The sequence below is a fragment of the Littorina saxatilis genome, linkage group LG3 (genome assembly GCF_037325665.1).
Source record: "Littorina saxatilis isolate snail1 linkage group LG3, US_GU_Lsax_2.0, whole genome shotgun sequence".
Lineage (NCBI taxonomy): Eukaryota > Metazoa > Mollusca > Gastropoda > Littorinimorpha > Littorinidae > Littorina > Littorina saxatilis.
Window position 1 is genome coordinate 56,722,691 of NC_090247.1, and position 16,438 is coordinate 56,739,128.

Consider the following 16,438-nt stretch of genomic DNA (forward strand, 5'->3'; position numbering starts at 1 on the left):
TTTAAAGGTCATTGCCTCAGAAACCGGAAAAAAAAACAATGCAGCACCGAGCGGCAAATTACTTGCAGAACAAAGGGTGCCAAAACCTCAGAAGAATATTGAAAAGGCTTATGAAAAAAGCGCCTTTCTATGCTTAATAGAGTTCAAAGCCGCAGCTGAGTTGTGTGTTTGCGCGTTTTGAAACAAGACACCTCTGATCAGCTTTTGATTTCGTGTAGCAACTACACCGTCTGGCAACTGTCGAAACATAATAACGTTTGGCACATTTTACTAACAGTATGGCTCCTTTCTGGAAAATTAACCAAACGATTTCCTATGTAATCCCAAAAGACAGACACCATGGTTGGGGGCGAGTCCCAGTGCTTCCTGTCTAGACTGCTGTTTGGTGTCAAGTAATCAATGATAGAGGTGAAAAGATTAGGGCAAAAGAAGTAAATTTAAATTTTTTATTTATATTTTTATTTTTTTTAAACCCTTTCTTTAAGCTGTTGATTTAAAAATGTAAGAAAAAAGAAAAAAAAGAAAGAGGGAGAAGGAAAAAAAAAGAAAAAAGGAAACTGAGCTGAAAATTAGGAATAAATTTATGTTATGATTATTTTTATTTATTTATTTATTTAAACATATTAGTTTACTGATAAAGTTTGTTGATTTAAAAATGTACACATTTGACAGAGAAAAGAAAAGACCTATGAAGAAGGTTTGCTCCAAGCCACACACCGAAAAAAAACAAAAACAAAAAACAAAGGCAAAAAATAATTGTAGTAGCAAACCTGCATGCAACTGAGGTTTAAAAAAAAAAAGAAAAAAAAATATGAATGACGAAGATTCTATTTTTATTTCCCGCCAAATCAATGTGGTCACACGGGATCAGACGAGGACACAAGCGACATTTTGGAATAACTGGGAAGTCACGACAAGCACTTGTTTCATTGAACTGATAAGCCTTTGATCACCATTGATCATGGGTGATAAAAAAAACCACACCCGACAGTTCTTCGTAAGGCGAAACTGACATCGGAGCCTGTTCAGGCCATACAGATCGGGAAAAGACTGATTCTTCTCCTGCACCTGGCTCAGAAAATGGCGGCGTTGATGCACCATGTGCACAGCGTGCCTTGCTACGACCACAATTTGCTCATCAGAGCGAGCAGGTAGGCTTACTTACACGGCAGGGTGGTCCATAAACGTTTACCTATTTTCATTTTGCTCTAAAACATTTATTTTGTAGATTTTAGTTTAAGTTTCAGAGAAAACATGGAAGAGACCTCGGAATGTATGAGGTTATCTCATGTATCTGTTTAGATGACATTATAAGATGTTTGATGGGTTGTTGACAGACCAGCTTTTTTGTCTGTCTGAGGGGGAGCATATCGTCTTTTGTTTCATATTTATTGACCAAGGCCGAAGACCGCGGTCAATAAATATGAAACAAAAGTCGATATGCCCCCCGAGGAACGACACAAATGCTGGTCTGTCAGCGAAGGAAAGAACCGCGATTTTGTTTCCGACTCATTGCCTCTTTGTTTTTCATTAGACCTGTCGTTCTGCTTGCTCGGCTTTGTTAGATGTTTGCATATCTTGTTGCTATGTTCTTTGTTTTTATTATGATTTCTTATTTGAGCTTCATTTATCGATACAACGTCTTGTGCACGGGTCAACATGTGCGTGTCAGGGTCAATTGGTGTCACAAAGATGTGAGTAGGTATTTGGAGACAGGGTTGAGTTTTGTAAATACGTCGTGATTTTAACCTCCCTAAAAAATTTGATTGTTGATGCGTAGACAGGTTTGAAGAGATAGCACGGGTTTCGTGTGATTCACGAGAAATAGCCCTGGCTTAACAGAATTGTGTTCACGAGTTTGTATGAGAGGGCAAATGGGCCCAAACGGAGCGCTCATTTAAAGGCACAGTAAGCCTCCCGTAAACCATCACAGAGCTCCCCGAGCGTCTAAATACAGTACAAGCATACTTCCATTTGAACGCTCACCGAACGGGAACATCCTGGCTGCTTTCTGTCGAGCGTGAGACATTTTCCAAGAATTTATTTTCGTAGACTTGTTCCGTTAAAGGCAGAGTAAGCCTCCCGTAAACCATCACAGATACGGTCAGGCTTTTACACACAGTACAAACACCATTTCATTTAAACACTCACCAATTGAGAACATCCTAGGTGCCCTCCGTAAAGAGCGAACAATTTTCAAAGAATTTATTTTTGCGTGGTTTATCTTACCCCTGAGCCATCGTGAACCCGTGTTATCCAGTTTTCCCTTTTCACAATGCAGTCGTCATAGTTAGTCATTTGAATGCGACTCGACGTGAGCTTATCTACAATAGCACGTTTTTTTTTTATGCACGAAACAACGGCTGTGGTTCACAAGAACTCCAGCGATGGCTTTTGACTGTTGAGAGGAACGGCGATTTGCACTGATAAACCGGCCGTCGTCTGCTACGACCCTTGCGTGACCCTGCTTCCGGGCTTTTCTTTTTTTAAACTTTCACAACTTCGAATTGTTCTGATCTTGTCTTGATGAAAAACGAATTCTTTTATGATTAAAGAATGTTTGTGTAACAAGCTGTCAATTTATTATTTAGATTTTAAAAGTTAGGTCTAGCGCAAAAACGAGGCGCCGTTGTTGTTAACGGAACAAGTCTACGAAAATAAATTCTTTGAAAATGTCTCACGCTCGACAGAAAGCAGCCAGGATGTTCCCGTTCGGTGAGCGTTCAAATGGAAGTATGCTTGTACTGTATTTAGACGCTCGGGGAGCTCTGTGATGGTTTACGGGAGGCTTACTGTGCCTTTAACAACAACGGCGCCTCGTTTTTGCGCTAGACCTAACTTTTAAAATCTAAATAATAAATTGACAGCTTGTTACACAAACATTCTTTAATCATAAAAGAATTCGTTTTTCATCAAGACAAGATCAGAACAATTTGAAGTTGTGAAAGTTTAAAAAAAGAAAAGCCCGGAAGCAGGGTCACGCAAGGGTCGTAGCAGACGACGGCCGGTTTATCAGTGCAAATCGCCGTTCCTCTCAACAGTCAAAAGCCATCGCTAGAGTTCTTGTGAACCACAGCCGTTGTTTCGTGCATAAAAAAACGTGCTATTGTAGATAAGCTCACGTCGAGTCGCATTCAAATGACTAACTATGACGACTGCATTGTGAAAAGGGAAAACTGGATCACACGGGTTCACGATGGCTCAGGGGTAAGATAAACCACGCAAAAATAAATTCTTTGAAAATTGTTCGCTCTTTACGGAGGGCACCTAGGATGTTCTCAATTGGTGAGTGTTTAAATGAAAGGGTGTTTGTACTGTGTGTAAAAGCCTGACCGTATCTGTGATGGTTTACGGGAGGCTTACTCTGCCTTTAATGAGGGCGAAATAAGTGAGGGCGCCTAAAATGAGCGCTCAAGTTAAGGATTGATTGGCTGGTAAAAATAGTTAGCCAATCAAATCACATTTCTTAAGATTCGCCCGCATTTAATTCGCGCTCCAAAAAGGAGGGCGCAGTTTATTCGCCCGCAGTCACTGCGCGCTCCTTTTTGGAGCGCGTAGCTTATCAATATGGACCAAATAGTGTCAAACTGCGCCCGCATTTATACTATGGAATCACGTGTATTAAGTGATTACAATAGTATTATATGAACTGTGAGAACTTTGTGAGTGGAAATTTGGTATTTCTGTTATTGATGTGAAGAATGTGTATTGCTTTTTTGTGAGGATAAATAATAAGTCTGTATCCTCCAAATTGTGTGTGTGGAGTGTATTGAATTAGAGTGAAAGGAGGCAGTTTAAATAGATAGGGATAGCATTAGTAAAAGTAACTTCTCTAATTTCATATACCACTTCATGACAATTGGTTTGACTTGAACTTGACGTTCGTGTTTCTCCGAACGTCTGTGTATCGAAACACAGATACACGCACTCCATGACTTTGTAAGAAGACAAAACATATCGCTAGGTTTAATTTGTTTGTGATGAATTTATGACCTTTCATGAAGTAGTTTTGTTTTTTGTTTACTTTTGCCAGTTTGCCAGTTCGTTTTTGGAACTTTGCAAAGCAGTGTCGTCTGTCTAGGTCTGGGGAAACGCCAATGAAAAGAGCCGAAGAATCCCCGAGCGTTTCTATTGGGTTTGCTTTTGATTATCCATGTATAACCTGCTTCCTGCAACTATGGTAACCGGGGATTTATTGCATGGGGAACATGAGATTTATTTCCCAGGTGTTTGTGAATGAAAACTCGTGAAAATGATGACAAGGATTATTGTCATAATTTTCACGAGTTTTCATTCACAAACACCTGGGAAATAAATCTCATGTTCCCCATGTAGTTTAGAGTTACTGTTTGTTTCTCTTTCGGTTCGGTGAGACAGCAGTTTTTGCCAGTTACTGAGTCAGCGTTTGCCCCTGATATTTTGCTAGGTTAGGAAACCCCGTAGTTATTTAGATGCAGAGAGGGAAGGAGGTTAGGATTGAACAGAAGGCTATAGTCCATGAGCTGAGTCCAGAAGTGTTTCACCCCCCCCCCCCCCCCCCCCCCCTGTTAAAAATGTCATAGTGATTTTGTGGACCCTTAGGGTGTATAGAACACGAACTTTGACGTTACTAAGAAATATTTTGCGGACTGCTATGTTTTCTACCTTAATTTTAAAGGGTACCCCCACCGTGTTCTGTACAAGCTTTTGGTCGGTCCGTAAACTGTAATGCAATTTGGTGATCAACTGTGGCGTTATTTCTTAAGCTAAGATATCGTTGTTTTCGCGTATGTTGACAACAATGATTTCTGCACGATACACAACAATCAGAACGACAATAACCACAACACTCTGACCACAGTAAAGGCACGCGTGCACCCACCATATCTCGAACGGTGCGAACTGTCGATTTGCCGAAATATCTTCGATAAAGTTTTTCTCTGCAAAATTGTGCAGCATATTGGAAATAAAGTACAATGCAGTTCAAAAGTAGACTTTATAGCCGTTCTTTCGAGCTATCCCACGTTACCACAAGATTATTCTGACGTACACTATGGTGGGTTTATCTCCCCCACCCCCGATTTGGCTTTGACGCAAAATGCATTCTTCTTTGGCGATTTCTGAGGGCCCCAAAGGGGGGGTATCATCACGATCACGGGAAGGGAAATTTTAGCTTTCACGATCACAGTTACCTTGATTTTTGTTTTCACGATCACAAACACCTTGACGAATAGAGGATCATAGAGTGATGTAGCTGTGAAAAATGTGTTGAAAATAAAATGCTTTGCAATAATGCCCATCACGATCACGAAAACAAATGACGATCACGATCACGAGACTTGATTTTTTTTGTCATCACGGATCACGGGCAAAGTCCCATCACGATCACAGAAATGGAAATTTCGGCAATCACGGTCACAGAAAGGTCAAAAAACGACAATCACGATCACGATTTTAAACCCTTTGGGGCCCTCATGTATGCACGCGTCGCGTGTATAAATAATGAAATGTGTATACTTTTAAGTTCTCTGTGTAGTAATACTATCCTTCATTTGAATCATGTAACTTGATGAACATAATAGGTCATTAGGGCACCAATGATGACCCATCTCTCGAACGGAGTCAACTGTCAATTTGCTAAAATATTGTCAATACACTCTCTCTCTCAACAATTGTGCAGTTTATTGGAAACAAAATACAATGTATTTCGAAAGAAGAATTTCTTGCCGTTCTTTTGAGCTATCCCACATTACCATAGGACTATTCGACCCACCCACTGTTTCTGTTAACTGGTACTTATACAGTGGTACTTACACCGCCGCTGTGTGTGTGTGTGTGTGACTGTTCTTTTACCATCAGTGTGTCTGTGCGCTGTAAAGACCGTCGGGTCGATAATTTGTGAATGTAACGTATTGTTTTGTCAATAACAAACGTTCCAACAACCTACCTTTCTTGTTTTTTTATTCTGAATTTTGAAACGTTGGCAGTCTCTTTGTTTTTGGATTTATGCTTTCAACATTAAGCCAGTTTTGACTAAAAGTTTTGAAAAACACTGTAATTCAAGATAGTGTTGGCTGTATATATTATTTTCAGATAGACTTGACATTAAGATTATGAGGACTGGGTGGCCGAGTGGTAACGCACTTGCGCTCGGAAGCGAGAGGTTGCGAGTTTGACCCTGGGTCAGGGCGTTAGCAATTTTCTCCCCCCTTTCCTAACCTAGGTGGTGGGTTCAATTAATTAATTAACACGGCTGTTCCTGGCTTGTTTTTAAGGCCCGCGATGGGGAGTGGTAAAAATAGCCAGCGGCGCGATATCACTGCTTGCAGACTGTTAGCCCGCACTACCAAAGACTTTGTCTGCGCATTGCCGTTTGTGTTGTGCTGCGAGGCATATCAGCGCAGTTCAACGTTGCCAGAGACCAAAGAAGCGCTTTACTCTACCTAGCAGCGGCGGCTTACTGGAGGAATGTTCATTATCTGTGCTCGCCTACCAGCAGACCACAGGCACACCCAATAAAGTTCGGACTTGTACTGGCAGAGCGCGAATGCAAATTCTTGTAGGCGTACATAGACACAACATAACATATACAGACAATAACGCCCACAACACTTCAACAGCATATGAATGGAATACAAACAAATCCGCAAATCGCGCACAATACACCAGTTAAAAAAATAAGGATTACCAAAACGGCGTGCAGAAACTACACTGACTCGGAGAGGAGAAACATTTATCACACGATGTGGATAGCAAACATTAAAATAAAACAGACAAGTCAAGCATAAAATAAACACAAATACTGAAAACACAATAAATAAGGGTGAAACAAACAAAAAGAGATGCTTGCCGACAGTCAGTGTGTGTGTACGTGGTTTGTGCGTCAGCGGTGCGTGCCAGTGTGTGTGTGCGGGCGCGCGTGCGTGCGACGTGCGTACGTTCTTGCGTGCGTGCGTGCGTTTGAATGAGAAAGAAGAGAGAGAGAGAGAGGATTGAAGAATGAGGCCACGGTATCTGTCACATGAATATAGACACACACACACACATCTGGTATGAAACACTGACTCACCGAAAGCTGAGTTCCGTTATTCTGTAACTACGCGTACGGGAAGTCAAAGGCTACTCCATCCTGGTTAGGTAATCCAATTGATAGAATCCGTGTATTAAACACTGGCACACAACCATTAGAGGGTCTCGATTGTCTGCTCCTCTGCTCCAACCAATACTAGTGTCAGTTCTCTGATGATTTTAAGTCATTTTCTGAGGGGATAACACTTGACCGTTTTGGCGAATACCGCCACATGATAACATTTGGAACAGAAAGTCCGTGAGAAAAAATCGGCATTCGTTTCTTCTGCGATGTTTAGGCCGTAAAACCTTGCTAGATCCGACTCATACTTTATGCACAATTTTGCTGGGTTAGAGTCGTACTTTCTCTTCGATCTTTCTCCACATATTCTGCAGAGAGCTTGGAGTCTCTCAAAGTGAAGGCTTTCTACATGCGCCTGTGAAGCCATACTCACAGTACTCCAGCTACGAGAAATGTGGGAAGCGACACACAAGCCAATAAGTACAAGCAGGTTTAAACGTCCAGGAAATAAAACACACAATCATGTTTCACTTCTGTGTGATAGAACTTTCATTCACACAATAAAATCCAAAGTTTGAAGGTAACTGAAAGTGGGGTTTGGCCGCCGGGTAACATTTTATAACAACACACATCGCAGATATGTCCACATCGTACTATAAGTACTAGTATCAAAGAGAGAAACAACACCTGATTAGAAAAATCCTCATAGAAATAAAACACAAGGCAGAGCTAGCCCCATTTTCCTTCTGTTGGATAGAAATACCATTCACTCAATGAAATCCAAAGTTTGAAGGTAATTAAAACTTGAATGTTGACGCAGGGTAACATTTTTTAACACCACACATCGTGGATATGTCCAAGTCATATTATGAGTAAAAAATTCAGAAAGAGAGAAGCAACACCTAATCACATCCTCCTAGAAATAAAACACAATGGAGAGCGTGCCCCATTTCTCTTTCACTTCAAGGAACAACCATTCATAGACAAAATTCCAGAGTATGAACACAAACACAACTTGCAGTCCAGAGCGAAGATGATTTAAACACACCAAATTGTGAAAAAACACACACAGCACTTCCCCGGACACACGCACGCAAGAAGGAAATAAGAGGGAAAGTTCTCAGATAGGGCTGGGCTGAGGTGTTAGGTTACAGCCTGCAGCTGGAAGCGGTAAGGGCTCGGTGCTATACTTTGCGCGGTCTGCCTGGCCAGCTAAAGCAGCAAAAAAGGGGCCATCGGAACAGCCGATCAAGTGCTAGTCTTTCGGATGAGACGAAAAACCGAGAACCCTTCGTGTACACTACATTGGGGTGTGCACGTTAAAGATCCCACGATTGACAAAAGGGTCTTTCCTGGCAAAATTGTATAGGCATAGATAAAAATGTCCACCAAAATACCCTTGTGACTTGGAATAATAGGCCGTGAAAAGTAGGATATGCTGGCCGATGTGAACGCGTGATGTATTGTGTAAAAAAAAATTCCGTCTCACACGGCTTAAATAAATCCCTGCGCGATATAAATTGCATAAAATAAAAATAAATAAATAAATCCCTGCGTTTAGAACTGTACCTACAGAATACGCGCGATATAAGCCTCATATTGATTGATTGATTGAAGATCAAAGTGATCGTGGAGAGTTATTTTTTGTTCTGCTGTTTAAATAGAAAATATATAAAGTTAAATGTGCATAATTATTTCTTTTTGTAAAACTTGTTCTTACAATTATAAGGCAAATTTGTATTAGTATCACTACTTTGATAAAGTGATGCATGTGCGCCCAGGGGAGGCTACCGCTCCTTTCACAGTCAACACCGGTTATTGTAGAGTTCTGTTTGTGATGGAGTCTGGTGGTTTCCGATTGTCTGTATGTTCATGGAAACCTTCGGGTTTGCATAACAGTTTTTATAGGGCTAAGAAATTAGCTCTAACATTTTCAATCCTGTTTGATTGCACTTCGCTTCCCGAGGTGATCGTAGTGTTTCGGCACTCGGTTACATCTGGCGCTGCGAGCAGGATGGGACTCGGCATGATATGTTCAGGTAATGGCATAATATGACCACTGAACATTTTCGTGCTGTTCCCATTCTGCGAACTTGGGATGGACAGTGGTCCCCCGGTTCGGAACTTCGGGACGAAGTTCATTCAAACAGGGGAGGCTACCGCTCCTTTCACAGCAGACTCTGCACCCGAGTTGTTGGCCTTTAAGTCAACACCGGTGGATTGTAGAATTCTGTTTGTGATGGGGTCTGGTGGTTTCCGATTGTCTGTATGTTCATGGAAACCTTCGGGTTTGCATAACAGTTTTTATAGGGCTAAGAAATTAGCTCTCAATCCTGTTTGATTGCACTTCGCTTCACGAGGTGATCGTAGTGTTTCGGCACTCGGTTACACATGGTTCATACAAGTGATCTTTTGCTAACTAAATGTTTGATTTGCATCACTGAGTTCCTTGTGTTGGTGTTCCTGTTGCTTTCTTTCTTTCTTTGGAGTTTTACGTCGTTTTCAACCACGAAAGTTATATCGCGACGGGGTTCTTGTTGCTGACCTCTCTCTCTCTTTCTTTCTCAGTATGGTTTGAAACAGTTTTGCGTGAGCACTCGCCATCTTGACACTGTATGACGTCACGAAAAATGTATTCATAAGCCAAGAGTTCCGCCAGTCTCGCGAAGAAAACGAGACACAATGGCGGGTCGTTTTGGGGAAGAAATGCGTCGCTTCAGGCACAAAAATCGGCGGATTACGGCCTTAGAAGATTCCGAAATAAACCAAACATTGTTGAAGACGGTAAGAAAGCGGTTTTCTAACTAACTGCACACATCGGGAAGTGTTCGGTCGCGCAGGAACACGATTCGAAGCGTTTTTGACGCTAAATTATTGGAATTCGGCCCGGGTTGGACACGGGTCAACTGTTCGTGCAGACCCAGAAACGGTATTCATGTCCCACCCCCGTACTGTCACCACGCTCTCTCTCTCTCTTTCCCTCTGTCTGTCTGTCTCTTTTTCTCTCTCTCTATCAGTATGGTTTGAAACATGACTGACTTAAGGTCGCGAATTAGAATCCGGGTAGGTCATGGGTCAACTGTTTGTGCAGACCCAGAGACGGTATCCATGTCCCACCCCCGTGTCACCACGGCAGATATTGTGCCCGTTAGGGTCAATGCTTGTTTTCTCTTTCTTGTAGCTGTTTGCTTGAAATAGGCAATACAAAAACCTATGCAATCTCAATGCACTCCATGCTTCTGCAGCTTGCCGCTCCAGAGTACAGCCGCGCTCAGTCTGTGAGAGCCCTGACATTCGTGTCAAGCAACCACCACCGGCATCAGAGGTCGACGATGCCACGTCAGATAAACTGCCTTGGTGGGAGCACGGTTCATCCGGGTTAGTGGGACCGTATTATTCTCTCCCTCCCTCCCATCTCTGTCTCTCTCTCTCACACACACCGAACACACACACACCCATGCATACAGTACACACACACACAAACGCAAACGCGCGAGCGATTATGATGCACACTCTCATTTGACTTATTCATAATGCTCAGGCAAGTTTGTTCTGTTGCTGGAAATTTTTTAAGTTTCAAGCCATTATTTAAGTTTACAAATTGTGAATCAAAGTGTGTTATGATGTGCTTTAACAGTAAACAGCGTCTGATTGGTTTTCTTTTTCTTTGTTTGTTATCTCTCCTGGACTGTGAGAGACGAGAACTATTGCCTTTAACATTAAAGATAAGGTTTCTTTGAGAAATCAAAGGTTATTTTTTGTCCTGCTTTTTAATAAATTGGAGTAATTTTAAAGCCAAAGGCCAAAAGTACGTCACAGTAAAGTTATATCCGGTTTCTACAAAAAACTAGATAACGTCCATGATTTGTGAGAACACAAGCAGCGTGTAACACCGGAGGGAAGTAAGCGATCTGCAGTTTTGTCAAAAACTAAATGTTTAATTTGTGATTTGGAAATCATTGCTAAACTGACCCCAGAGGAAAGGATATAAAACTAAACTTGGCAACACAATTATTGCAACACATTACGAACCCAAATTAAAGCATCAATTCCTGTGTCATTTCATTATAAGTTTGTATGCCAGTTAAGCTAGGTCGTTCACATAACTATCAGGATCACCTTTTGGATTAAAGATTTTTTTTACAGGGATCGCGTGACCACCGCTCAAATAAGGGTACCCTCAAAATCGACCAGACAAAAACGGAAGGGCCGAATGAAAAATCGACAAAAAATCACAATAGGCAAACCTTTGCAGCTTTGACATACGAGAAAGAAGTCAAATCAATTATCTACCCTGGACAGATTGTTTTGTTTAGCTATACCTTGCGTATTTTGTGTGCTATGCTAATCCTACTGATGCAGGTGTCGATCGTAAGAGCGGTCAAAAACGGGACTTTTTGCGTCATTGTTTAGGGGTATCATGAGAAAGAAAAAAACGCTGCACTTTAGCAATTATGTTTGACATTTTACTTAAATTGACGATTCACACTTTAATTAGATTGTAACAAGAACACTTGGAACTATAAGAAATACTTTATTACATGATTGTTTTTGCCCTTGTCCCTTATTCCATCCAGTTATGCCAGGGTGCTCTTTTAAAAGTAAGGCCCAGGCCAGTCTTGCTGTTCATACAATATACAGACGGAGTTTTATGTGGGGCGTTTGCAGCACCAGACACGGGCAGCCGAAAGAGGAAGACGTATGTGGAACCTCTGATCAAGATGCAGCGACAGCTCGTGTGAACGTCCGTGGCCGTGCCATCACCGACAACCATTTTCTCGATGATCCTGAGTTCCAGGAACTACTGTCAGAAGCTCCAGTTCAAGTTTGTAAGTCGTTTTTTGTGCGTCAGTTATCTTATTCAAGTCGATAAACCTACGAGTTGTACCTTATTATAATTGCAAGTATCGAACAAACACCCACCCCCTTACTTTGGGTCAAAAACTGTATATAGTCTAAGGGCATCGGCCTAGTTCCTTGTAGACGCAAACCCCCACAAATTGACCAGTGGTGTCTGGAAAAACAAGGGTTTTGTTACTTGTATGTACATCTCCGCACGCAACATGGACATATCATCCAGTGTGTAATAACACGACCACGCGATGCAATCATTGACAGGGTTCGTACAGGTGCTTGGTATCCTTGAAAGTTTTATGATTTGCAGGGGTCAATTTCAAGTCATTGAAAGTCCTTGAAAACTTGCCATGGTCCATTAAAGTCCTTAAAAACCCAAACCCCTAGCGTATCAGTGTGTCGAGACTAATGTGTGGTTAACACTTGCAGCTCATGGGTTCGGTTCTACCTGCATGCGCGCTTGGTAACTAGCTTTCATTTGTTCAGTCTGATTAACTGTGAACTTAAACAAGGTAAATGTTTCTGCTCATCAGCGCTTCCTGTAAAATAACTTTTCAGCTGTCATACTCATGCCTATCCTTTCTCGTTGCAGGCCAAAAATCGTCAGATGCAATAGCTGACGTCACAGCTGAATGCAGTCAGAGAAGGTCGGCGGGTCAGCGTTCATCGGTGCAGCCACAGCCCTCCAGGTTTGATGGAACTATGTTTGTGTCTCCTAAGTCAAATTAGAGTCACCTTTGTTAAGTTCGTTAGCTGTGATTTCGTTCAGTTTCATTGAATATATTCGCCGTAGTGGCATAGAATACCGGAGAAAAATCTACCAAGCAGCACCAAACAGTAGATGGCATTTGACACTGACCGAGACGGCCTCTGAAATCGCGCTATAGCAGACGAGTTAAACAATCACGGCCGGCTGTCGGTAACCTGTGTCAAATGTAATATGTTTTTCAAAAGTACAATCTAAAATGTACAGAAATTCCAACTAAACGAGATATTATACATATATGTATAAAATCTCGCTTAGTTTGAATTTCTGTTATGTTTTACGATAGTGCGCACACATTGCTGCATTCTCTTGTCTGGTCCAGCTGCCTAAGTATGAGTTTTAGTCAACCTCTGATATCATCAAAGAAAGGAAATCTAATGTTCAATCGATACATGTTTATTCCAACGCACAGGATACAGTCCCAACTATGCCCTTGCAGCTTGACATGAGTCAACCAGACTGTCACTATGTCGAGAGGCCATCAGGCCCTGAAAGTGTGTGAACTTTTACAGTTCCGTCTTCAAAAGTGTTCATCAAATTTACCATTTTTAAAACCGAAATCGACTACGCCTGAAGTCAAATTACTAATTATAACCAATGGTTTCTGTTAACTTTAACAAATACTGCACAACCTGTCACAAATTCCAATAGGGTGTTATCAGGAGGTTGCAAATAAGTTGTGTTTTGAAAAGCATTGCTATTAGTATTCGATTGATTGCACAAAAAAAGAAGTTGTCAACATCAGTCAATAACGATTTTTGTGCACCAATTAATCAAAATTCTTTATTTATAATCAATTCTTTTTTTCTCTCTTGGAAGTTTAAAAATGTGATCATCTGCTTCAAACAGGCATGACTTACCGGATGAGCTGGAAGGTCTGGTGCTGGATCTGGAAGAACTAAACAGGACTGGTCTCCCCACACAGACCACCGCAGAGGAGCTGCTAAGGCAGGCCAGTGAGACTCAGAAAGAAAGGCTTAGGCGCCGGCCCATACTAGACAGTCTTAGCTCAAGCCTGTTTACAGGTAAGCAGTGACTGTTGATTCTCATTTTATTCTTTTTTAATTACCAGACTTGACAAAACAACACCAGCGGATGTAATGCAATGTTAGGCAGACTAAATATAAAGCCATGCAAGTATGCTCTGTTCTCTGCTAAATGCATTCACATACTTCCAGTGCTGGTATCAAAATACCAATCATATTGTTTACTAAAAAATTGTACAACTTCTCATCAGTCAGATAGATGCAGGGTTTTTTGGAAGTTTAATTTTGTAATCGTGTCAGTGAATGTGCTGTGTTAGACAGCTCATACAGAGCTTCCATGTGTCAAAACATGTACTATATATATATATATGTTCTGCGCGAACTTAGAATCCGGTTTCATTCTAGAATGGACCGGGTCCAGGTTGGAATTCTAACCCTGCGCAAGTACAGGGGTGCCATTCTAGAATGAAACCCTTGTTGCTGGTCCATTCTAGAATCGGCCGTGCGCAAGGTTGGAATTTGGGTCCAAGTTGGAATAGTCATTTCAGTTAGACTATCACACAGCCAAAGCCACAAATGTGGATTTTCTGTTTGTTTTTGTTTTGTGTGTGTTTGGTTGGGTTTTTTTTCCGGGTTTTTTACACTTTACTCAAAGACATCGTGAATTGGGATTGTGATGTTCTGAAAGTGATTACGGTTTTGAGAGACACTCAGCACTGATCGCTACGAACGGAAATTTCCGGACTGACAGTGTTTTGCCGATCTCGCTTGTAACTTTTAATCTTATTCATATACATGAAGTTGGTCTTCTGAATTGTGAAGATATAATGTCAACTTTTTTTTAAAAACCTGTAACAGCTCTATAACTCACTCTGTCCTTCTGTTGGTCTGTCTGTCAGTTAGTCGGTCTGACCGTCTGTCTGTCTGTCTGTCTGTCAAAAAAATTGTCAAAAAACCGGACATTTCCGAGAGGGAGACAGCGCTGACATTGCAAGCGGCCGCAACCGGCTCTCATCACAAAAACAACTGCCCTGCAAACATTACCGCCCTGGTAGTCCCCCTTGCTATGGTCTGCCTTTGTTTATTGCGTACTCAGGAGTGTCAACTTTCTTGACATGACATGACATCGCAAGATCGCCAAAGGATTTTTTTCAGGGGTAGACAAATCAGCCCCATTTTATCAAAGGGAAGGTGTAGGTGGAGATAATTCAAGGGAAGACAACTCTGTCTTACCTACAAACATTACGGCCCCCTTTATTCAAGGGTTTCATTCTAGAATGGCACCCCTGTACTTGCGCAGGGTTAGAATTCCAACCTGGACCCGGTCCATTCTAGAATGAAACCGGATTCTAAGTTCGCGCAGAACATATATATGAAGACTTGCAAAAAGCATAGTCATAGTGATCGTCAAAGAACAAATACGAAACACCCTTCTTTTTCTGATTTGTGGAAGGGAATTAAACCACCAGATGTAACCGAGTATCTCGCTTTCGGTCATTTCCAGAGGACGACTACCTATGCGTTTTCTGCAGATGTGAGGAGGTCCAAGTATGCATTCTTGAATGTGGACATTGCTACTCGTGCCTGGACTGCTTCAAGAAGTACATCGAGCCAGTTCGCCCGCCTCGCTGTCTCGTGTGCAAACGGAGGAGCAAGTCCTATGATTTTAGATAATAAAATCTCCATCTGATAACAAAAACAAATCGACGAGTTCTTGTTATGCTTGTACATCCTGGTTTTCAAAATGTTTGAGCTACATAAAAACTCATGTAGGTCCTCTCAGATAAAATTAACGGAAACTGAAAATAACATGATCATATTATTTATACAAAAAGTGTCCTCTCTCTTTGCAGAGCATACTATTTGATATTTTGTGATGCTTTCAACAACAAGAAACTTGTTTTATGGGTGACATAACCATTTCAAAGCATGCCAGTTTAAAGGCACAGTAAGCCTCCCGTAAACTATCACAGATACTGTCAGGCTTTTACACACATTACAAACACCCTTCCATTTGAACGCTCACCGAACGGGAACATCCCAGGTGCCCTATGTAAAGAGCGAGCATTTTTTAAAGAATTCATTTTGCGGATTGTCTGATAACATAATCGGACCGTGGTGCGTTTTGGCGCTAGACCTAACTTTTAAAATCTAAATAAAAAATTGACAGCTTGTTACACGAACATTCTTAAATCATAAAAGAATTCTTTTTTCATCAAGACAGTACAATTCGAAGTTTTGAAAAAAGAAAAGCCTGGAAGCAGGGTCATGCAAGGTCGTGGTTCTCGTAGCAGACGACGGTTTATGCCTATCGCCAGTTCCTCTGAACAGTCAAAAGCCCGGCATCGCTAGAGTTCTTGTGAATCACAGCCGTTTGTTTCGTTTAGATTCAGAGGTACATTAAATAACGTACTATTGCAGATAAGCTTACAGCGAGTCGCATTCAAATTACAAACTGACGACTACATTGTGAAAAAAGGAAACTGGATCACACGGGTTCACAATGGCTCAGGGGTAAGATAAACCACGCAAAAATAAATTCTTTGAAAATTGCTCGCTCTTTACGGAGGGCACCTAGGATGTTCTCAAGCGGTGAGTGTTTGAATGAAAGGGTGTTTGTACTGTGTGTAAAAGCCTGACAGTATCTGCGATGGTTTACGGGAGGCTTACTGTGCCTTTAATTGTTTGTTTTCTTCTTGAATCACAGACAAAAAACATCTTCCTCAAGATTTTAGAGTGCCAATTAATTTTATTCAAGTTTGT

At 41.5% G+C, this 16,438-nt stretch overlaps 1 protein-coding gene across 1 annotated transcript; it reads left to right on the top strand.

The window, feature by feature from the left end:
- The first annotated feature begins 814 nt into the window (after nucleotides 1–814).
- LOC138962739 (uncharacterized) lies at nucleotides 815–15,378 on the top strand. Its single transcript, XM_070334679.1, has 6 exons — nucleotides 815–1,151; nucleotides 10,315–10,447; nucleotides 11,738–11,898; nucleotides 12,516–12,612; nucleotides 13,539–13,714; nucleotides 15,180–15,378. The coding sequence occupies exons 1-6, from the start codon at nucleotides 1,100–1,102 to the stop codon at nucleotides 15,347–15,349; spliced, it is 789 nt and encodes a 262-aa protein (XP_070190780.1). The 5' UTR covers nucleotides 815–1,099; the 3' UTR covers nucleotides 15,350–15,378.
- Nucleotides 15,379–16,438: the final 1,060 nt, after the last annotated feature.